This window comes from Acomys minous (genome assembly GCF_964271855.1).
Source record: "Acomys minous genome assembly, chromosome: 14".
Taxonomy (NCBI): domain Eukaryota; kingdom Metazoa; phylum Chordata; class Mammalia; order Rodentia; family Muridae; genus Acomys; species Acomys minous.
This window is the reverse complement of record NC_140496.1, coordinates 8,912,048-8,935,542: the sequence shown is the minus strand read 5'-3', so window position 1 is coordinate 8,935,542 and position 23,495 is coordinate 8,912,048. Positions and strand designations below refer to the sequence as shown.

At 51.1% G+C, this 23,495-nt stretch overlaps 1 protein-coding gene across 1 annotated transcript in view; it reads left to right on the top strand.

Moving 5' to 3' along the window:
- The first annotated feature begins 5,233 nt into the window (after positions 1-5,233).
- ATP2C2 (ATPase secretory pathway Ca2+ transporting 2) overlaps positions 5,234-23,495 on the top strand; it is a 62,085-nt gene continuing 43,823 nt past the window's right edge. Inside the window, exon 1 of the mRNA XM_084757088.1 lies at positions 5,234-5,474. Coding sequence (XP_084613214.1) covers positions 5,382-5,474 — 93 coding nt within the window. The 5' untranslated portion in view covers positions 5,234-5,381. The remainder of the gene's footprint in view (positions 5,475-23,495) is intronic.

Genomic DNA, 23,495 nt, shown 5'->3' with positions numbered 1-23,495 from the left:
GTTTGTTACTTGGAGTCTACTGTCACCCAGGACCCCTTCCCTCACTCTCGGTTCTCTGCCCTCAAGTCACCTCCCAAGCATTTCCACTGAAGGCCCCCCATCCAGGCCATCCTGCTCAGTTTCTTCTTGCTTTCTTTCTTTCTTTTCTTTTCTTTCTTTCTTTCTTTCTTTCTTTCTTTCTTTCTTTCTCTCTCTCTCTCCTTCCTTCTTTTCCTTTTTTTTAAGATTTAAAAAAATTTTATATCATGTGCATAAATATTTTGCCTGCATGTTTGTATGTGTGCCACATAGAAGCCTGAAGGGTATAAAGGTCAGAAGAGGGTGTTGGCGAGGTCGGTGTTACAGGAAGCTGTGAGTTGTTCCCTGACGCAGAGCTAGGAACTGATCTTGAGTCTCCTGGAAGAGCAAGTGCTGTTGACTGCTGGGCCGCCTTTCCAGCCTCCACCCCACCCCAGCCCCCCTTGTAAATTAGTATACAGATTTCATTATGGGGTCTCATACCCACTTGGTTTTGAATGACTGCCCCCCCAACACCTCCCTGCTCCCCAGCACTGCCCACGCCATACCTGTCCACTCTGCCACACACACACCCCCCCCCCCCGCCACCATTCTCTCTTCCACAGAACATGTATTCTACCAGCCTTGACACCACAGTCCCTTCCCCTGTCTCACAAACCCTGTTTCCATGTCTGGCCTCCACCCTCACCCACAAACACTCATGTTTGAAGGTGAGAAGCTAAGCTCCACGTGTTAGAGTGAACAGGTGGTATCTGCTTTTCTATGCCTGGGTCACGGCACCTCTCTTAATATAATTATTTTCTTCACGGCACTACTGCTTGTCCCCCGCTCTGGGCTGTAGCAGGGAACAGCACCAACCCCTCATAGCCCCCCAAATCCCAAATATTTGTTCTCCCTGTTCCAGAATCCACAGCCTGAAATCGGCTGCTAACAGGGCCACACTCCCTCTGCAGGCTCTGGGATGGGGTCCTTCTCCCTCCTTCTAGGGCTGGCTGGCGCTCCCCACCCCCGTCTTCCTTGGTGACACTTCAGCTTCTGAGCCTGCCTATTTCCCCTTCTGTTACTCTGATGACATCATCACCGGTTTGGTAGGCCCACTCAGACTGTAAAACTCAGGACAGGACATAGACAGTACCACCTGACAGAGCTAAAACAAAGGCCTAATCCATCCGAGTTCTGTAGTCCTGGGAAAGTCTCTACAGGAATTTACCTTGCTTTTTGACTTCTGTAACTGTTCTTGTTAACTAAGTATGGCAACCCAGAACATGTGTGTGTGTGTGTGTGTGTGTGTGTGTGTGTGTGTGTGTGTGCGTGCATGTGTTTAGAAGCTCACCTTGAGAAAGGCTCGGCACTACACTGGGATCCCAAACATCCAGTGTAGTCGCCAGTCAGTTAATAAATACCTTCTATTGGCTTAAACCCATGTCTGAGCACTCTTCTCAGGTAAATACCCGACAACAAGGACTCCCAGTCGTCCCAGACTGAATTTAGCTTCAGAGGCTTAGACCCAATGAAGATGAGGATTCCACCCTCAAATGTGATGGTTGACATGATAGGATTTAGAGTTACCATGGAAACAAAGCTTTGCGCCTGTCAGTGAGGGATTATCTAGGTTAACTGAGGTGGGGAAAACCAGCCTAAATATGGGTAGCAGGATACCATGGGCTGGGGTCCTGGGCTTTCTAAAAAAAGAGAAATCTGCCGAGCACCAGCAGCATCTGCCTCTCTCTGCTGCCTGACACCCTGGCTGCCTACAGTGAGACCAGCCACCTCACTCTCCTGCCTCCACGACGGGGGTAAAATAGAAACAAGCAAACCCTTCCTTAAGCTGCTTTGTCAGGCATTTTGTGAAAAAAAGGTGATACAGGAGGGGTTAGAATGGGACATGTCTTCACTCAGCCGTTACTTAGCCCAAGACCCTCACTGCAGACAGACATTCAGGGCAACTGTCTCACCCAATAGGAGAGGACAGGACCTAGCTCCTCCCCCTTCCCCTTACTCCCCCCTCCCCCACCCTGCCCACCCAACCCAAGTGATGGCTCAGTCTGTAAAGTGCTTCTCATGCAAGCTTGAAGGCCCGAGTTCAGTCCCCAGGACCCGTATAAAACAAAACAAATAAACAAAAGTTAGGCAGAGCAGTGGTGGTGAACTCCTTTAATCCCAGCACTCCGGTGTGCCGCACTTCCTTCCACGGTTGTATTATTTCGTGTGTGCTACTAGCATACAAGCAGGGGAATGTTTGTACAAGGAGGGTCACTTCCAGCTCGTACCTACAACTTAAAACTGTGAGTGACATATGCCTGTGTGCAGCCCATCCTTTATGAAGAAGACGTCGTCAGTTGCCAACCCTGGGGGGTGCCGTTTATAACCAAATAAATTTCAGGTGCCTTGAGATTGTGTCAAGCCTGTTCTTGGAGCTGCAGTCTTGGGAGCTAATTCACACAGAATGAAAGGACTCCACATTCAAGGAGAGAGTGGAGGGAGGTGACCGGTGTGACCTCACTCGTTGTCGCTCAGGGTGTCCAGAGCAGACATTTCAAGAAAGGCCACATGCTTCTGCACAGCCCCACCCTTGGCTCTTATCCCTGGCTCAGCTGTTAGAGCCATCTCCACCTGCACACCTCACGGGGTTCCCAGCTGGTTGTCTTGTCTGAGGATAGCCCTTAAAATGTGGGTTCTAGAATCTTCCAAGGTGAAGGCAGAAGTAGAATAATCAAAACATCTCAAAGGAAAGATAAAATCCCTTGGAGTCCTGTAGGAGCTACCACGGAATGCAGGTGACAAGACTGAGAAGAGAGGCTGAAAACAAAGAGAAGCCCCAGGTGTCACTGCTGCAGACACCTGCACAAGAGCCCTGCTCACTCCAGAACAAGTAAAAGATGAAAGTCGGAGAGCGCTCGCCTCAAAAGCAGGCATGAGGCATGAGACAGGTGAAGGGAGGCCAGCCACACACACTCATATGGGAAGCGTGAACTCAAGAAGGACAGGAGAGTGGCTGGAAAGGAAACTTCGAAACCCTTCTCTCTGTGTCAGATCAAGTGGCTGCCAATTAAAAAAAAAAAAAAGCACGTGATTACAAGACCAGAAAATTCAAGCTGTCGGACTCGGCTTACAAACAGCACACTTTGCTTGTAGCTGACTGTGCGGTGCAGATGGCCTGAGAACATGGCCTGCAGAGCAGTGATAAGGCTTCAGAAAGCTAAACTCTAGCAGTCGGGGGGGTGGGGTGGGGTGGAGGCGGGGGGGGGGGGGAGGGGTGAGCTACACTTACCACCACAATGCAAACCTCGGTCTCCTAAGACCCAGTGTGCCCACCCAGCCGTTTCCAGGCACCATCCTGGTCTTTCTATGATCAGCTCATTTCAGGGGTGTGCCATGACGTAGATACCACTCAGCGTGTCATCGCACACTTCCTGCACATTCTGCTACCTGCCCACAAGTTCTAGCTTCTACACGTCCCGTGGGACTGAGGCTGAGGTGAGGGGATCCAGGAGCTGGGCTGTTCCAGGGAGTTGTTGACCAACCAGCCCTTTGCTGCTGCTGCTGCTGCTGCTGCTGCCACCACCGCCGCCACTGCCGCCACAGTCTGCCTTGCCCTCCTCAGCAACACCCCGGGAAAGCTGAGAGGTTCCACACCACCACGGCATCCTTCTTCAAATCACGGGAGGCAAGTTGCAGAAGACCCAGGAGATAGCAGAGCCGAGTCCTCCTGTGTTCTCCACAGGAACCACAGGCTCTCCTGAGAGCTCACACGTGGCCGTGCTAGGAGACGGCAGAGGTTTCGCACTGTACAAGCACTCGCAACAGGCCCCTGACATTCCTTCTGGAAATTTCACTACTGCCACCACAGAGTATCTTCTTACCCTGGGACTCAGGGCAGGAGTGGGCACCAGTGGCTTGTGGCTTCTGCTCTGAGCCACTTCCTTCCCCCTGAAGCTCCCACTTGCACACAGTGGCTCTCCCCTTTCTAGGTGCCCACCTGCAGGCTTTCTGTACACAGAGGCCAGTTTACCCTATAGCTACCTCAGGTCCTTTCCGCTTCCTCTACAGGTGTCTCTCACTCCACCTCTCAGTTTGAGGGTGCTATTTCCCTCTGGGACCCCAACTCATATGGGTTGGTGGATAGCATCACCTCACTTCATGGAGGACTAAACTGAGGTGGGGAGAAGCAGAAGTGGGGGAATATAGCAGTTTTTCTCCTGTTTTTGGAACTGGGGGGCAGATAGAGGTGGAGTGAAGTCTCACGCTGGGAATAGACACTGTGGTGGGGGGAAAGCGACTACCGTGGAGATGCTTTGGTTCTGTTAAGAGAGAAAGATACAGGGGAGACCTGAAGCCCACTGACGTGTCCCATCAGGTTGACCAGGACTGCGGTGGCCACCTCTTGGGGGAGCCAGTGAGGCAGGTGGCAAATATTTGCTCAAAGGGGCCAGTTGAGTTACACAAATATGTAGTCAGTGGTCAAAAGTAAACCCAGAATGGAGCATGGCCCAGCCTTCTCCAGGGCTGTCTCGGCTCTGTGACGTTAGGGGCCTTGGCCCACCCTAAAGCCTTATGGCTTTCCTCAGCAAACATTGGGCAGCCCAAAGCATGTGTGCCGTGCCTCTCGTTGCCACGGCGTACCAGTGTACTGCCGACACACGCATGCTCTGTGCTGAGCCCTGCAGGATGCCCCCTTCACACTGCCTCGGGACTCCCAGTTTTCCTGGGAAGGGGTTACTGTCCTGATGGCTATTTGGCAGTGCAATAATCAAAGACTCAGGAAACATATAGCTGTTAGAAATGGGGGATACGCTCTACAAGTGAACATAAAGGTCAGAGATCTTCCACAGGTGGCTGTGGTACCCCCAGTTTCCCCAGTACCCACAGGCACACCCAGGTAAGTGTAGGTAAGGCTCCTGTTGGTAAGGGCTCAGCTTTCTGCTCTATTTCAATTACGGATGCGGCCAGGTGGCTCAGAGAGGCCAGATAATTTGACTGGCTAGCTGCAAAAACCCAAGGCTTTTGACTCAGGGCCTTACTTTCAGGTGATTCGTATGCTCTGACAAGTTTGGACGAGAACCATAACTCTGAGACCACACAGTGCCTTCCTGGTCCTTCCAGAGTCCCTCCTGCTGTTGATTTTGGGAGTTTGGGGTCCAGGCGCCAGCGGGGCGGGCCAGGTGTGCAGAGGGCGGCGCTGCGGCAGCCCTGCCCAGGGGCGGAGCTCACCTGGGGATCTGGTAGGCAGCTCCCGGGCAACCTGGCCGCCAGGGAAGCCTGGGCGCGCAGCAGCCGCGGCCTCGCTAGGGCCCCAGGAACGCGGGCAGGGACTGCGACCTGCCCCTCGCCGGGTCGTGCAGCACCCAGGACACCATCTCACCATGGGGAGACGCCTCAAATTTCTGCAGAAACTGGCCTTCCTGGGCCAGGGTCACCGGTACAAGGCGCTAGAGAGGGACGAGGTGGAGACCCTGGTGAGTCCGGGCGATCTGGTATGAAGCACGGGTGTGAAGCATCTGTCCCCTGGGACCCTGCATCTGACCCCCGGGACCTCAAGGGTCACTGGACACTGAAATTCTTTCTAGCGCCTCCTATGACCCTGAAAAGAAGCTCGCTTCAGAGGAAGCAGCTCAACTTGGCTCAAGGCACAGAACTCACCAGTTAACCTGAGTAGGCTAGCCCATTTTGGGAATAAGAAACTGAGACCTGTGCTTTTAAGGGCACGCAGCTGGCAGGCCATCCAGCCGGGGATATAACTTAGGTTTCTCGGACTCCAGGGAATTTAAATGCCTCTGCACAGGCAGGAAGTTGTATAGGCTTTTAAAGGCTGCTGGCATTGAAAGGGATGGGGAGGGCGAGGGGAAGAGCACACAAAATCCTGCCCAAGTTTCAGACTGAAAATTGAAGTGACACAGTAGGGCTCCTGACATCACTGTGGTTTCAAAAAGCTGCTATAAACCCAGCGTGGTGGTACACGCCTTTAATCCCAGCATTTAGGAGGCAGGGACAGGTGAATCTCTGAGTGTGAGACCAGCCCAATATACATAGTGAGTTCCAGGACAGCCAGAGCTACTCAGAGAACCCCCACCTCTCTTATTTTGTTTTTATTTTATGTGCATTGGTGTTTTGTCTGCCTGAATGCCTGTGTGAGAATGTCAGCTCTTGGAGTTTACAGACAGTTAGGAGCTGCCATGAGGTTGCTGGGAATTGAACCCAGGTCCTCTGACAGAACAGTCAGTGCTCTTAACGGCGGAGCCATCTCTCCTGCGCTGAAACCATGTCTCAAAAACAAAACAAAGTAAAACAAACAAATAAACAAACAACAACAGAAAAGACCCTAGCCTGAGCCTGAGCTGTGCGAGGACTTTGAACCTCTGGGGGACTCTCTAGGGTGTAACACTTCAGAACTTCAGCGCCAGAAGTTCCTCTCTAGGACCAACAACCATATAATTGTTTCTATGGCTCTGATGGGGCACTTGGGGTACAGCCAGTGGGTTGGTGACCCAGCACAGCCCTCTGCCTCCCACCAGCTTTGTAAGGTCTGAGAATGAAAGCTCATGGCATACCCAGAGCTCTCACGTTTGCCCATGTGGAAAAACCCCCTAAATATGGTTTCAAGCCAGAGGCAGGGGTGGTGTGAGGGGAAGGTCCAGGATAAAAAAAATTTTTTTTGTAATGACAGAGGCCTGAAAGTGTTTTGTAACATTTCAATTTAATTTTCCCCCAAAGAATACCATCGTCAAAACATTTGATGGTATGGCTCTTAAATATTTATGCCTTTATTTATAAAGGTTATTGTATGCACCACTGTAGGTGTTGCTGTGAGGATTCTGGTGTTAGGGCTGTGAACCGCAGGTCCCAAAACCCAAATCCGTGTTTCTTCTGCCGTCTCGTGGTTTAGCGGTATACCATAATCCTTTGCTAATGCCAAGTGTGTCCTTACATGCTTGTAATGTGTGGTTAACAGGGGGTTCGAGGTGTGTTTGTTGGCACAGATGGCTTCCTTCCACCTCTTTCTATTTTCCTCTCTCTCTTTTGATGTTTTGTGAGAGGCTGGGCATCTCTGAGCGCTGCTGATGCTTTTCATCAGGGATTCTAAGAGGGTGCAGGTGTAGGTTTGGTGTAACCCACGTGGCGATGCCCTGAGCCAGGTGGACTTCGTTCCCCTGAGCTCTTCAGAAGAGCTGTTCAAAGGCAACCCATCTGCAGGTGTAGTCCCCACCTGGTCGTGCTGTGTGGCACACTGAAGGTGAGGGAGCCTGGGCACGGGGACACCATTACTGTAGACCTATGGGGAGGTCAGCGATACCTGCAGTCCTGAGAACGGGCCTCCTGTTGTAGGTGTGCTGTCTCCAAAGCTGGGCTGAGGAACACAAGGCGTGTCATAAGGGTGCACAGTCAGGGTCTGGGGACAACGGGACTTGTGGTCGTTCAAGTACCACAAGAGACAAAACAACCACACTAAAAACCAATCCGAGGGAATGAGGTGAGGCAAACAGGCCAGAGCAGGTACTACTTCCTGCTGGGGTTAGAACCCTGTGGCCTCCAGGAGGCTTTGGGGAGGAATCCTTATTGCCTCTGGGATCGCTCCTGAAATCGTCACTTGGCTGTATGACCACTTGGTGTGTGTTGTATCCCAGGTGCTGGGAACAGCATGCACAGCTATCCAGCTGTTAGAGGAATCGGTCCTGAGAACTGGCTGGGTCCCCTCGGAGGCCTCTGGCCTCCAGATAAACTTTTAGACTAGGGAACGGTGGCAAGCCTCAGTGGGTTCTTGCTGAGTGTTGAGCGGACAGTCTTAGCCAGTGCTGAAGACAATAAGTATTCACAAATCACCTGATGGGGAGGGGAGGAGAGTGACAGGAAAGAGGAAGAAGAGGTGCTTAAGCAATGGCCTCACTGATTGAGATGTGCTGAGGAAGAAAGCCAGCGATGGAAAGGAAGAAAGCAAGAGGCTGAGACGGAGATGGAAAAATCGCCACATGCCATGGGTTGAGGCAGAACTGAAGTTCAGCCTCCCAGGCTAGGAGGGTGTAGCTCCTCCTTACTGTGTTTCCAGGGTGATGAATGGACAGGTGTTTGAAAGACTCCTTGGTCATGATGCTGGACAAAGCTCTCTCTGATGGCCTGCGCAGGAGGTGAAGAACATTAGACTAGAAATTCCTGCTCCTGGGAAGGCTAGGTGCCAAATCTGGGGCCCTTGACTGTCTTCGAGGCTGTTCCTCAGGTGGGCGTGACTCCCAATTGTCCTACCATCCTGGCTATTGACCTTGTCACCCCGTTTTGGGCTCTTCAGATCCAGGTCTGGGTGCCAGAAGATGGGCACGTGCAGTGGGTACCTTGCCATTCAGCCCAGAATCCAGCACCTGTTGTGTGTTGGGCAGTGCTGAGGGAAATGCTCTCCCTCTGTGCCCTTAGGCATCTACCATAGTGGGTGGAAGCAGGTCCCAGGTGACCTTGACCATGGCGTGTGGGAGTAGGGAGAGAGTCATGTCTGAGATTAACAGGAGTGGAAAGATGAGGGAGCTGGGCAGAGTTCCAGACAGGAGGAGGGGCATACCGGAGCTGGTCTGAAAAGGTCAGGCTACACAGGTGACCCCAGGAGCCTTGTCAGAAAGAATCTGGCCTTTCTACTAACAGCAGTGGGGACCTTTGAGTGGTTTTAAGTCAGGTCTTGGCAGCTGTCCACATATTCATAAGTATGCCAGCCTTTAGAGACTCAGTAAAGAAAACAGATTTGTATGCTTAAGACCTGACACTCAGGCTGAAGAGATGGCTTCTCTGTTAAGAGTAATAGTTGCTTTTTGGAGGACCCAGGTTCAAATCCCAGAGCCACGTGGCATCTCACAGCCATCTGTATTTCCAGCTCTTGGGGGGGGGGGATCACTGTATGCATCTGGTACCCAGACACACACACATAGACAAAACACCCATATACATTAAAAAGTAAGGATTAACTTAACAAACAAACAAAACAATAAAAAACAAAAACGCGACACTTGGCTTGGCATATGCAATGCCTGGGCTTCTATCTGCCTATTACACATCACATGGCTTCTATATCCTTAGCCTAAGGCTGACCCACAGCCCTCAAAATTCACCAATACATGGAGATGTTAGAGAAAAGGGCTGTACCCTCTACCCCTCGTCATCTTCAAGGATTTACACTGAGGTGTGACTTCAATCCATACTAACATTTCACCTGCCCATCAAAGGAGCCACAGACTTACAGCTCAGCTGTGGACATTGGCTTGAAGTAGAAAGTTCCTGCTTTTGAAAGGATCAGGGGAGGCCGGAGAGATGGCTTAGTGGTTAAGAGCACTGGCTGCTCTTCTAGAAGACCCAGGTTCAATTCCCAGCACCCACATGACAGCTCACAACTGTCTGTAACTAAAGTTTCAGTGGATCCAGCCCCCTCACACAGATATTCATGTATACCAAATGTCAAATGTACATAAAAATAAAAATAAATAAATAAAATTATTAAAAAAAAAAAAGGATCAGGGAAGATTAAGACCTAAGCCCTGATGTGCAATGGCGGGTTCCGTTCTCCACCCGTGACTGAATGATGCTTTGCCCCCAAGCTTGTGACAGATACTTAAGCTCTTCCTATACCTGAGTGCTTCTGGCTCAGGGCCTCTCATGAGGTGGCGGTGGTCACACTGTGTGCAGGGCTGTAGCCTCACCTGGAGCCATCCGCTTCTAAGCACTATCTACAGCTGTGGCAGGCCTGTTTCCTGGCTATAAAATCCAGTCACTGTTGGAGAGTAGACGGCATGTGGGTTGTGCTGTGTGAGTGATTGATTGTTTAAGGGCAGACTTAGAACAGCCACAACTTAACAACTGCTGCTGTAGCTCTGCGATTCTGTGACAGAAGCCTGGGCTTGGTACTTGCCATAGGGAAGGAATGGCACACCGCTTGAGTGAGTACTAGGGAGCAGGTAATTAGGGGCTCCCTCAGGCTGCTCTCCCACAGTGGTAGGAAAAGTTCCAGCCAGATGTGCATATCTCAGCATTCTGGAGGTGGACACAGGAGGATCTACGTTAAAAGTCACCTACCCCCACCCCACCCCAGCTCCATAGATATTTTGAGAAACCTGGGTTAAATGAGACCCTGCCAAAAAAATAAAAATAAAAATAAAAGAGCAGAAGAGAGAAGACAGAGCTGGGCATGGTGGCGCACATCTGTAATCCAAGCACTTTGGGAGGCAGAGGCAGCTAGATCTCTGTGAGTTCAAGGCCAGCCTGGTCTACAAAGTGAGTTCAGGACAGCCAAGGCTACACAGAGAAATCCTCTCTCAAAAAACAGAGAGAGAGAGAGAGAGAGAGAGAGAGAGAGAGAGAGAGAGAGAGAGAGAGACAGACAGACAGACAGACAGACAGACAGACAGACAGACAGACAGACCGACCGACCGACCGACAGACAATTTCTTTAACTGACATGATTCCTATCAAAAATTCTACACATACACACACAGCCTTGCTCAGGATTCCCTGTTTTTGCAATGTTTTCTTTGATGCTATTTTTTTGGGGCTCGGAGTTTGGAGTTTTTGTGCTTGCCCATGCCAAGCACGGCCGTTTCCCCATGTGTGGGCTGAACAGGATGTCAGTACCGCAAAGAGCTTGCTACTTTAAGGTGATCGGTCTCATCTTGTCTGGGGCCTGTGACACCTGGCGGCAAGCAGGCTGTGACCAATAACTGCAGAACTGGCTTGGCCACCTGCAGATAAGGAACATCTGGATTACAGAGGTGGTATTTCTTCACGTTAGTCTGTTGCGTTTAATAGCTCGTCCCTTTGGGTGGTGGCAAGCAGGGAGCTGTGAGCAAAGGCAGGATTCACATCAGGCACCTGCTTGGAGTTGGCTGCCCCTCTCATCTCTGTAGTTTACACTTGAGAGTCCACTAACTGAGATGTCTATTCTCCTGTGGATTTTGCTGCTGTTGTTGTTGCTGGGTTTTTTGTTTTGTTTTGTTTTTTTGGTTGGTTGGTTGGGTTTTGGTTTCTTTTTTTTTTTTTTTTTTTGGTTTTTGGTTTTTGGTTTTTGGCAACAGGGTTTCTCTGTGTAGCCTTGGCTGTCCTAGACTAGCATTGTAGACCAGGCTGGCCACAAATTCACAGGGATCCACCTGCTTCTGCCTCCCTAGTACTGGGATTAAAGGCTTGCAACACCACCACCCAGCCTCTATTCTTCTGTTAATGAGGTGTATTGAAACTGTTGTCACCTGTGCCACCAGGTCTGTGCTTATCAGGCCAACCCTTGAAACAGATTCAACTTAGGAAGTTCTCCGGGATCCTGAAGGTTCTAAAGAACCAATGTAAAGATGACACCATGGGATCTGATTAGTCCTAATGCCACAAGCCTTGTCCTAAAGGGTAAAGAAGCCTAGAGTCTGAGCTCTGAAGCCAGGCTCTAAACAGGTGAAGTGTTCGGTGTGTGTGGTGGGGCAGGGTCTAGAGCTGGGAGTTGGGGGCTCCTGAGCACTCTCGGTGAGTGCAAGGTCATCCACCAGGGGGACGGGTGTTCCTCCTTAATAAGGCAGCTGCTTCCCCCAGGGCAGGAGCTTATCTGCCTCATACTCAAAGCAGCCTGGCATATAGAGGACCTAAGTGTTTGAGTTCTCTGCTTGTCCCTGCATCTAGGGACCTCCTAAGGGGGACAAGCTGGGCCTTGACCAGTGACCTTTACAGAGTCAAGAGCTGCAGTGGCAGCAGCTGGATGAAGTGCCTGTGAGTGTGAATAGCACACTCAGGCCCAGCCTGTCCATGAGGTGCCTGTGAGTGTGACTAGCACGCTCAGGCCCAGCCTGTCCATGAGGTGCCAGTGGGAAGAGGACGGGTGAGGGGACACAAGCTGCCATTCTTGGGCTCCCCCATTCCCGGTGGCTCCTGACAGAGTTGCTTTGTGTCAGTACCATAGAGTTGAGTGCCTCAGGGAAGGGGCGCAGCAGTTGGTATGGGAGCAGAGCTGGCAGTCTAATTTGTGAGAGTGTGTGTGAGAGGGAAATGCATCCCTGTGCAAAAAGGAGGGGAGCGTTTTCCTGTTTCCTACTGTCATGGCTTATAAAATAATAAACAATTATTTTACTGATTACTGTGGATATGTGTATAAGGTGTGTGTGTTGGGCATAACACACATGTAGAAGTCCTAGGACCACTTTGTGAAGTTGGTTCCATCTTTATATGGCTTCCAAACTTGCAAAGCAGGTGCCTTTGCACACTGAGCCATCTCACCAGCCCCAATGTCTTTAAAAAAGAAAAAAATGTGGCTGTGGCTAGTGTGCAGGGGACATGCAAGCCATGGCACATGTAGGAAGGCCAGAGGACAGCTTTGGGGAAATTGGTTCTTTCCTTTCACCACGTGGGTCCTGGGGGGTTGAACTTAGGCCATCAGGCTTTGTGACAGGCTCACTGAGCCACCTCAGTGCCTTGTTATGGGTTTGGACCGCTTCTAGGACGGCACCTTGTGGGCAGCTAGTGGGCATGTGCAGAAAGCACAGAGGGAGGGTGGTCACGGCCACTGCAATAGTGGGTGATGGAAAACAGAACCCTGCACGAGCAGAGCCACCCAGACCCAAGGTAAGCTTGTATCTTTGTCCCTCCCCTTGGGCTGCTTCTGTGTGGTACAAACTTCAAGATAAAATCAAGACGGTGATTATGGAGCCGTGAGCTCCAGGTACCACTTTTCCCATCACTTAAGAGCTGAGATCTCTGCAGCTGTGGCCTCACAACCAGGAAGCCACAAAGTGGACACGCCTTGGGTTCTCATTGGAAAGGAAGGGGAAGATTAACACTGATGCACAGGCCTGTCTGTGCTGAGAAGAGGGGGGAAGATTAACACTGATGCACAGTCCTGTCTGTGCTGAGAGGAAGGGGAAGAATTAACACTGATGCACAGTCCTGTCTGTGCCCTCCTCAGGCTGGACAGCTCCTGTAGTGGTTTTAATTACATGTTTAAAAATTATTTTGTGTGTGTGCAGGCCAGAGGACTACTTGTGGGACTCGGTTCTCTTCTCCTCTTATGGGTCTCAGGACTCAAACTCAGAACATCAGTCTGGGAAAGAAGGCTCGCTCTTCACTCACTGAGCTATCCCACCCATCTCCTTGGAGAGCTTTTGACCTGTGAAACATCGGAGGTGACAGCAGGGAGCGCAGCACTGTTTGGTGGGGCCTGTGGTCACTGTGGCCTCTCAGGCTGAAGGGCTGGGGTCTTTCTCTGGCTTCCCCCCTGCTTCCTGTCTAGCGAACCCAGCTGGGGGTGAGGATTCAACAGTGTTGCTCATGGGTACAGACGCACTGGGGTGAGCCAGCCCTCCCTTGGAGGAGGCGCTGTTTCTCTGCAGCTGGCTTTGGCTCATCCTGGAGGCCTGGGATGGAGGTGCTGGCAGCTGGCTCCTCCTGAACCAGACAGCACTATCTCCCCCAGCCCTGCCCTGCCCTGCCCGTCCATCTTGAGTCCTGAGCTACTAAGAACTCCAACCTGATGGCCCACCTTTAATGGCCTTGCTCCATTTCAGTCACTTCTTTTAAAGCCCTGGCTGCAGAGAAGCCACATCCCGAGGCTGGATGGACTGCTGATGGTCATCATAGGAGGGGACGTGGCATAAACCTCCAGGTTCCTTATGGGAAATCCCCTAAAGAGTCACTGTCCTTCCAGGAGCTGCAGCCACCATGAGAAAATCATGGAGGCTGCAGAGCTCTTGAATTTAGGCTAAGCCCCAACCTTTCTCCACATCTAGGCAGGAACTGTACTAACTAACCCAAGGCCTCTTCCAGAACCTTCTGTGGACCTGCTGGAGGAAAAAGAGCCCAGCAAAGTACAACCAAATATGGACAGGGAGGATGTGCCCACGACTTGTGTTTCTGGAAACTTCCAGAACCAAGCTCAGTATTACACATGATCTATTCAATAGCCATGAGTATGAGGCCTGGTGAGTCTGTGCATCACCCACAAAACCATTCATATGTCCCCCCCTCCCTTGAGCTCCACCTGCAGCACTTGGCATGTCCACCCTTTCCTGGTGTAAGAAGAAAGCTGAGGTGACTCATCTGGCACATCCCTGTGTCCTGCTGTGTAAGGAGACACTTGGTCACAATAATCAGTAAGAACTTCTGGGTTCTTCCTTTGCCCCCTCCATGGCTCCTCATAGCTTTTAGGCAGCATTAGCAGAGCCTGCATGGTCCCTGCACACCCATAGACCTTCCCTCACACTAGCACTTTGAGTGACCGGCACTCCGGGCTAAGCTTAGCTGGCCTTGGTGAGTCTGGTACTCCCTGGACAAAGAGACCCACTCCATGGATCAGCAGCTTCTCGTTGGTTAGACATGGCCCTCCTGTGCTCCCTCTCTGACGTGAGAGAGTGAGCGGGATGCCTGTCCCACCGTGGGGTATCTTGAGATAGGCCTCAGGAGGGAGGGCGGAGCACGGGAGGCTGACAAAGCCTGGCGCTTCTGTGATGTGGACACTCTCTGGAGGAAGGGGTGGGGCTCAGGGAACATAGCCTTGCATTTGACTGGGTCATACCACACAGGCCATAGAGCCAACCGGATTCCTGGGAAGAAGGCCGCTCTTCCTCCTCTTTGATCTGGGAGGTGGCTGGTTCCCGGGAAGCCCTGTGGGCATGTCTCTCTCTGTGTCACTTTCCCTCTTGTTTCTGAAGACTTCGCCCTCACAGCACCCCCACTACCACCAAGTACCTATGTAGTGGAATTTCAGTAAGACCTGCCTTCTCTTTTCATTAATTTCTGCCTGTGTTCATCGTTATTAATTGTTGCCTCTGAAGTACCTAGGATTGAATGTGCCTTTTTCTTTCCGTTTTTCACCTTTGTACACCTGTCTTTATTTTTTTCCCCCTTTGTACACCTGTCCTCATTTTTTTCCCCTTCATGAACTGAAAGCAAAATTCAATGGGCCCAATGCCACGCCCACATTCCCATCACACCACACATTTTGGTCCCATTTTCCTCCCACGCACTGTTGTTCTGTTCTGTCACTATGTGCCATTCAGGCTATGATGTACGCGGGCGTTCTGGTCCTTTCTCTGAGCCACTCTAAAGGCCGTCGGATATGTTGCAAGGTTCTGTGGCCCAGGCTGCTTCCCCGTAGACTCCGTTGCTCTACCTGGCCCTGCGAGCACTTGTGTAAAGCCTTCACATCCCCATGTCTGAATCTACCCTCTCTGCAATGGGATAACCGTGCACCAGAGGTGCCTCCTGGGGAAGGGGTGGTTAGAGACAGGATTAAATGTCTAGATCATTAAACAGTGATTAAATATTAAATAAGGAGTGAAGCCGTGAGTGTGCCACCTGAGGGCCGGGATGCGCAGCTGCGCGCACCTGCACAGAGGTCAGCCCACAGCCTCGAGTTTGGTTCATTCCTCAGCAACAACTACCAAGTAGGCTAGGCTGGCCGGCCAGAGAGTGATCTGCCGTCTCCCAGGACTGCTTGTTTTAAAAAATATATTTTATTAATTTATTCATATTACACCTCAATTGTTATCCCATCCCTTGTATCTTCCCATTCCTCCCTCCCTCCCATTTTCCCCTTACTCTCCTCCCCTATGACTGTGACTGAGGGGGACTTCCTCCCCCTGTATATGTTCATAGGGTATCAAGTCTCTTCTTGGTAACCTGCTATCCTTCCTCTGAGTGCCGCCAGGCCTCCCCATCCAGGGGACATAGCCAAATATGGGGCACCAGAATTCGTGTGAAAGTCAGACCCCACTCTCCACTCAACTGTGGAGAATGTCCTGTCCATTGGCTAGATCTGAGTAGGGGTTTGAAGTTTACTGCACGTATTGTCCTTGGCTGGTGCCATAGTTTGGACAGGAGCTTGTTTTGTTTTGTTCCTTGTTGTTGTTGTTGTTGTTGTTGTTATTGTTTTTCAAGACAGGGTTTGCCTGTGTAGCCTTGACTGTCCTGGGCTCACTTTGTAGACCAGGCTGGCCTCAAACTCACAGCGATCCGCCTGCCTCTGCCTCTGCCTCGAGTACTTGTTTTGTTTCTTAAATGTAGTTTCTGGAACTTGAACTTGGATCCTCACGCTTGTGAGGCCATGTCCCCGGCCCCCGTTGTTATTCTTTAATTATATGTCGGTATTATTACGTGGCTCTGACTGTATCTTTTCTGCACCTGCAGAGGGCCATCCCAGCTCCCCTTCCCCTCAGCTCCCCCTCCCTCCCAGAATGCCCCCCCCCCCGTGCAAGTCCAGAGTCCTGCTGCCTTAGTAGGTGGGTGCATTCACCTTGGATGGTGCCCAGAGCTAACTAGCTTCCTTTTCGTTTTGAACCCTTACAGAAAAATCCCCATGGCAACCAGAGGTTCCAAAATTTCAGGAGCTTGTCCGCAGTTAGCTAGTCTTCCCCGGGAATCTGGAGCCTTGTAGGCTTCACTTCTCTGTGCTGTTAGCTAATCTCTCTGGCTACTCAGGCTCTTTCAAAATGTTTCTATGCAAATTGCACCTTGCACAAGGACTGACTGTCAAGTGAGCAATCCAGTCACCCTTCCTGTCTCTTCCTGGCCATGTGGAACCTGCCCGTCCAACACTGCTACAGCCAGGGCTCTGGGGCCAAATGCTCCTAAGACCAGGGGTCACACACCCAACATCACTACAGTTAGGGGTCAGATACTGGCCACAGGAAGGCCCTTGGCATCTCAGGAAGAGACAGGCAGTTTTTTTCCCCAGAGCTGGAGGAAAGCGCCCCCCCTCCCCCGTAACCACTGATCTCCAGAAGTGAGGCCCACAGAGGTGGGCCCCAAGAAAGGCAGGCAGAGCCTGAAGCTGAAACCAGAGGTGTGACTCTGCTCGCAGGAACACAGGTGTGGTACTTCCTGGAGCTGCCTTCCCTATCCTGGCCTCAGCTCAGGCCATGCTACTTCCTGCTGCACAGGCCACAGCAGGTCTTGAGGGAAACTCACCTCGCACAGCCGATCCAAGCATGAGTGGGTGGCTTGGAGGCCCGGCTCTGTCTGAGGGGCAGGGAGGTGGCCTGGCAAGACCATAGCCCAGCAAGGGGACAGGCTCAGTCCTCGCTCAAAACCTGCCTACTGTGACCTTCGGGGAAGTCTTTTGATGCTGGGATGCCACTCTCTCCTTGAACGAAGCGGTCACTGTGCATCATGGCTAGCCTCGCCTTTTACTCATGCGCAGAGTTGGCAGCTGTGTTGGGGCCAGATGTACTTCATGAATGCAAACTGGGTCTGCACTCTAGAGGGGACTGTTAGAAGACCATGAAACAGACGCTGAAGTCCTTCCCCCAGACCCTTATAGCCTACACATGGCCATGCTGGCCACCTTACCTCGCCACCCCCATTTGGGTACACATTACATTTATCATCCCCAAACACTTGAAGGCATTCATCCCTAATTGCAGTAAAGCCTGTATAGTCTACCCAGCCATGGGCACATTCGTGTGGTACACGGACTCACTGGGGTCTGGAACCTTCTGGAATCCCATGCTCCTTGTCACCTGCTATATGTAATGGTTCCTTGGGTTTTCCTGGTCCTTGAAGTCCCTTGCATTCTTAAAGATTCCAAGCCCAGGGCTGGAGAGATGGCTCAGTGGTTAAGAGCACTGGTTGCTCTTCTAGAGGTCCTGAGTTCAAATCCCAGCAACCACATGGTTGCTCACAACCATCTATAATAGGATCTGATACAGATGTACAGGAAGACGGACATAAATAAAGCTTTAAAAAAAAAGATTTCAAGCTCATGACTTTGTGGATTGTTCCCCTATTTGGATTGGTCTGTTTCCTCAGGTAGACACTGGTTGCACCATCCTGAGGGGCCTTGTGGAGGGAATAGGGCCGGGTCCCACTCTGTGCACCGTGTCACGAAACCTCAAGTGGTATATGGTTTCTTTGTCTGCGTGCTCACCTGTGTGCCGAAGCCAGAGTTTGAGTTGGGTGTTTTCCTTGCTTCTCTGCTTGGCTTTTCAAAGATGAGCTTCTCACTGACCTTGGAGCTTGCTGGTTCAGCTGCCTCCCAACACTGGGACTGTAGCCATGCAGAGCCATGCCTGACCTTTACATGGCTGCTGGTGGGCACTGAGCTCAGGTCCTTGTGTGCAGCCAGCATTTCACCAACTGAGCCATGTCTCCAGTGCCCTGGTGATGCTGTCTGCCCCACTGCTGCTGAAACCGAGGGGTCCCTCTCCGATTTCAGCCTGCGTGGGTGATGCTCGTTCCCTCTTCTGATTTCACCCTGCATGCTTATCTGACTAAAAGTGTCACTGCGTGATTTCCTAATCCCACTGTCCAGTCACTCACTCACTGCCCACGCCAGGAAAGGTGTCCTCTCTTCTCTACCCCCTTGCGTCATTCACAGCCGTGTGAACACACGCATTCCTATTTGAGTCTGCTAATGGTCACCATTGTCAGTATTCACTGTAGCTTGCTCTAGGTACCCCAGCTTGAGCGAGCCACCCTTTGTAAAGCCTCCGTGCCCTCCTGACCTTCCCCAGAAGCAGGTGAGCCTGCTGAGATAGGAAGAAATAAACTCCAGGCTTCTCTTCTGGGAGGCAGCCTTGTCTCTTGGAGCCTGGGTGTGCATTTTGATTGATTGGGCCACTTGTTGAGAAAACAAAACAAAACAACAAAACAAATCTATCTCTGTTTGTCTTTGCTGGTGGGGTGTATGCGTGCATACACTGTTAGTCTATATTCAATTTTGTGTCTGTGCATATACACACCCTTACGTTCCGATCCAATACAGCCTGAACAGCCCGTGCCCGCTCCCTAAACAGTTGACCGAGAACAATACCAGTCCCCGAGGTTATTGGACTATTTCTGAATCATGCGTCCTCCTGTGTGTGAGCAGTCTCCTCCCCTTGTCTGTGTGCTGGTCCCCAGTTACACTGGCTGCCACTCAGCCCAGCCGTGTCCCCGTACCCCTGACTATGCTGCTGCTCTTGAACAACACCTGTGGTGGCTCGTGACGTGTCACACTGAGAGCTGGAAACTCCTTTAGGCCTCGCTTCACAGACAAGCACTGGCACGCACATGTGCACTCACACACACTTGCATACATGTGCGTACACACCCACACGCATACACTCTCATGCGCACGCATGCATACATACGTGCACACAGAAATGTGTGCATACCAATACACGCACATATATACTGTAGACACCATGGCAGCCCAGCCAGGAACTCATTGCCCATCTTGAACCAAAGCCACAGCTCAGGCCGTTCTCTCAGCAGTCCCGGCTTCCTGTTTTTGTTGAGTTCACACCACAGGACGGCACACCAAGACTTAAGAAAGTCATAGGCTTTGCTGAAGGAATCCCAACCAATAGGCAGGCAGGGAGCCAGAATTTGAATTCTGAGCAAGCCTGTCTTTCCAACAGCTTCCTGGGTTGTTGCATTGAGGAGTTTTTCCACTTGAGACTAAGCAAAGTGGGCCCTGCTGGGTTCTCTTTTCTCTACTGAACTTATGCTATGTCAGGTCATAGCTGCTCTCTGGCCTGCAGCGTACCTTCTGGGCCTGCTGGAGGGAGGTGGGGGCCTTGCCTCATAAGCCCTGTCCCTGCTAAGCCTGGTCTTATGGCCTCTCTGCATTTCTTCCTGGGGAAGCTGCCGACCCTCTCTCTCCATCCCTACTCCCAGGCCGGCCTGGACTGGCTTCTTCCACCTTTGAGTCAGTTACTCTTGCTTGTAGTTCAAGACTCACAAAGGCACAAAGCTACTTCCCGTTGTCCCTGCCTTCAGCTACCAGGTTTCCAAACCCAAAGGCCACCCGAGTCCCCAAGTCCCCGACTCCCCATTGTCTGGTGGATCCTGCGGAAGTGTGTCTCCCATCTTTTTCTCTCTGTTTTGCATAGCCCACCTTATGCCAGCAGCCCACACCTCTGTTTTTTTGTTTTGTTTTTTTCTTTTTCTTTCTTTCTTTTTTTTTTGTTTTTGTTTTTGTTTTTGTTTTTCCTTCTCCATCTCTTGTCAATGGTAGCACTATTTGGAGAAGATTCTGTGAAAGTGTCCGTTAGGCAGGCACCTGCCGCGGGCCCTAACAATGCTGTGTATGACATAACAGCTCAAACTGGACACAGCCTGCCCGCCCACCCCTCCAGTCAGCTAATAAGTCATGATACCAGGTTCTGTATACTGACGGGATGAGGTGCCTATGGTCCCACACGGCAAGAGAGAGTGACCTGCAATCGCTGGTAAATAAACAGCCACTCTCACAGGGCCGAGTAGTGCTCCATGTGCAAAGAAGTCAGTGTGTTTAATCTTTCTAGAAGGTGGCACGTGAGAGAGGGCCTGGTGCCAGTGGGATTCTGGGAGCTGTAAGTCCCATCCTGGTTCTGGGTGGTGCTCACTCAGGCGTATACACATGCAAGTGTCCGTACAGCTGTGCACGGTTTGCATGCATGACTATGGCAGGTGTAACTCAGTACACAGTTAACTAGTGCTGGAGCACTAGTGTTGTGGATGTCCTTGGATTTATCACGGTGCTTGCACTCTTTGTCCATATTGTTTTCACACATGCAAAAAAAAAAAAATGGGCTAGAGAGATGGCTCAGTGGTTAAGAGCACTGCCTGTTCTTCCAAAGGACCCAGGTTCAATTCCCAGCACCCACATGGCAGCTCACAACTGTCTGTAACTCCAAGATCTGACACTTTCACACCAATGCACATAGATTAAAACTAAATAAAGTATTTAAAATGAAATAAATAGATATTAATTAATTAATTTTTAAAAAGGACAGTCATTTTCCTCTTTCACGGGCCAGAGGCCCACCTTTTTCTGCAGCAGTTTCATCACTGGATCCTGCTCAGAGTGCTCACCCTGTGTGCTCGGCAGCCCGGTCCCCTTTCAATCTGGGTCATGAGCGTATTACTTATCTGGGTTTTATCTTGTACTTAGAAAGTCCTTTCTCACTCTGTGATCCTAGGAAAAGGCAGGCCTTGGCTTCCTCTTGCACTTGGATGGCTTTGCCTTTGTCCCTGTGCTCCTTCTTGTTGATTTAAGTGAAGGTGCTTGCGTAATTTCTTGGCACAGCTCGGGAACTGTGGTCTTCCCAGGCAGCGGGCAGGGTTCTTGCATCCAGGAGGAAGCTGGGAAATAAAGGAGCAAGCCAGCGAAGCATTGTTAGGGTAGACCTGTGCCGGCTGCAGAGTCCACAGCACAGGCATTGGCCTTGTGGGGATGAAGCTGGTGCCAACATAAGGGGCCCCCTGTGCTGTGAACACCACTCCCTTGTGATTGCCTTCCTGTGCGTGGCTGCGCATGCATCTGCCCTGGCCACTCGGCCCATCCCTTCCTGGTATAGACACTGGGACTGTTCTTATCTCCTCCCCACTTCTACAGCATGTTGTAGAACCTTCTGCACGCTGGCAGCCCCTCCCCCATAAGGCCGGTGGAGCAGTGTGGGAGGCCTGTGTGTCTGGGTGCAGGGAGGTGCCGGATCCCGGAGCTCAGCAAGCCGGTGATGGCAGCACCAGGAGAGCACGGTGGCTTTGACATAGCACCACAGACTTTCATCACTCCAAGCCACACTCATGTGTTCCCCAGTGGTTGGGACTAGACTCCAACCTGGGTCTCATGTGTAAAAGTCAGTGTGACCAGAATGGCTCCTTGCGCAGGTTCCAGGGAGGAAAAGATTTTCTGGCCTCTCTCAGCTCTAGGAGGCCGTAGCACACATTTCTATGTGTCTCTTAAATTCTTCATACCTAATGTCATTGCAAGATGTATACACACACACACACACACACACACACACACACACAAAACCTATGGCTTTTTTATCATTGTCATTAAAAACAAAAAACAAAACATCAAAACAAACTGGACCTTGCTATGTAGCTTTCACTAGCCTTGAATTCTCAGCAATCCTCCTGCCTCAGCTCCCAAGTGTTGAGATGGCAGCTGTGTGACCAATTTGAGTAATTTTTTTTAAGTACATAGGTGTCTGTCTCTGGCAGCAAAAGGTTCACATGCACAAAGGCACTCCCGACTGCTCATCTGGATGTTAGCGGTACCTAGGCTTCCGCAATCCTGTTTGTTAAGCCTGGTGCTTTTTTCAGGACCCTAGTTTCTGAAAGGAGCCCCGCTGGCTCCTCATCACCCATGTTTGGAGTTTCTTGGTGCCAGGAAATGCATGTGGGCCTTCCCTGTCCTTCTGTCCATCAGGCCACTGCAGTTCTGAGAAGCCCCTGCTGTGACAGTCCCTACTACTCAGAGGAGGAAACTGAGGCAGGGGTAGGCTGTTTGTTTGTTTGTTTGTTTTTGTTTTTTCAAGACAGGGTCTCTCTGTGCAGCCTTGGCTGTCCTGGACTCACTTTGTAGACCAGGCTGGCCTTGAACTCACAGCAACCCGCCTGCCTCTGCCTCCCCAGTGCTGGGATTAAAGGCGTGCGCCACCACCCCCAGCAGGGGTCGGCTTTAACAAGTCTGTTGGAGGAATACACAAGGTATCAGCCTCAGAACAGGATAGAGACCCCTGGGATCTGAGTGAAATGAGTGGGACCCCTGCACCGGACAGCCAGGGAGGCTGCATCCTGCTGCCAGCATCCTGCTGCCTACACGGTCCCTCTGCACTGAGTTCCAGGCTGTCTGTTGAGCCCCTGTCCTCCATGAGATACCATGTTTATCCTTTGTGGGTCTCTGTTGGGCTCAGTTCCCGTCTGAGCCTGCTGCTGGGGGAAGCTTCTCTGAGAACCCTTTGTGTCCTGGACTGTTGCCTCAGGGCCCCACAGGGGAGCAGCAGGCTGTTTGCTGTAGGCAAACAATACTCTGGGGTCACAGAGGAGGCAAGGGGGCAGGAAAGGTTACTAGTGTGAGATTCTATTGTAGGAAACTCATGGCGGTTGAGCCTCAGGACTGTTTATATGTGTGTGTGTGTGTGTGTGTGTGTGTGTGTGTGTGTGTGTGTGTGTGTGTGTATGTATGTATGTATATATGTGTGTCTGTGTCTGTCTATAGGTATGTGTGTGTGTTTCTGTGTGCATATGGTATATGTCTGTATATGTCCCTGGTATATGTCTGGGTGTATGTGTATGTATGTATGTATGTATGTCTATATGTGTATGTGTGTGTATATATGTGTATATGTAATGTATATATGTATGTCTGTGTCTGTCTATATGTGTGTGTATGTGTGTGTGTGTGTGTGTGTGTATACACACATGTGATGCTTCAAGGTCACAGGACACTGCCTTTAGAGAGTAAGTGTGGTATAGCCAGAGGACAAGGTGCAGATGTGCTCACACCCAGGGCTGTCTCCTATGCAAAGGGAGCAAGAGTGAGGGCTGGATGGGCACGGCAGGAGTGGAGCTCAATAGACCAGTGGTCGTATTTCTCTGTAAGAGGAATTCACAGCAAGCTCACTGTTGGCGTAGAGGCATCCAGGGGACATGGCGCCTGGTGAGGAACTGTGTCCCTGCTGCCAGGCTCTGGTTGTTGACACCAGGAGTAGGATTCCAGGAGTAGACTGTGGTTGCTGGCTCTTGAGGACAAATGGACCCCTGGTGCTAACCCACGGTTGGGGTACTGC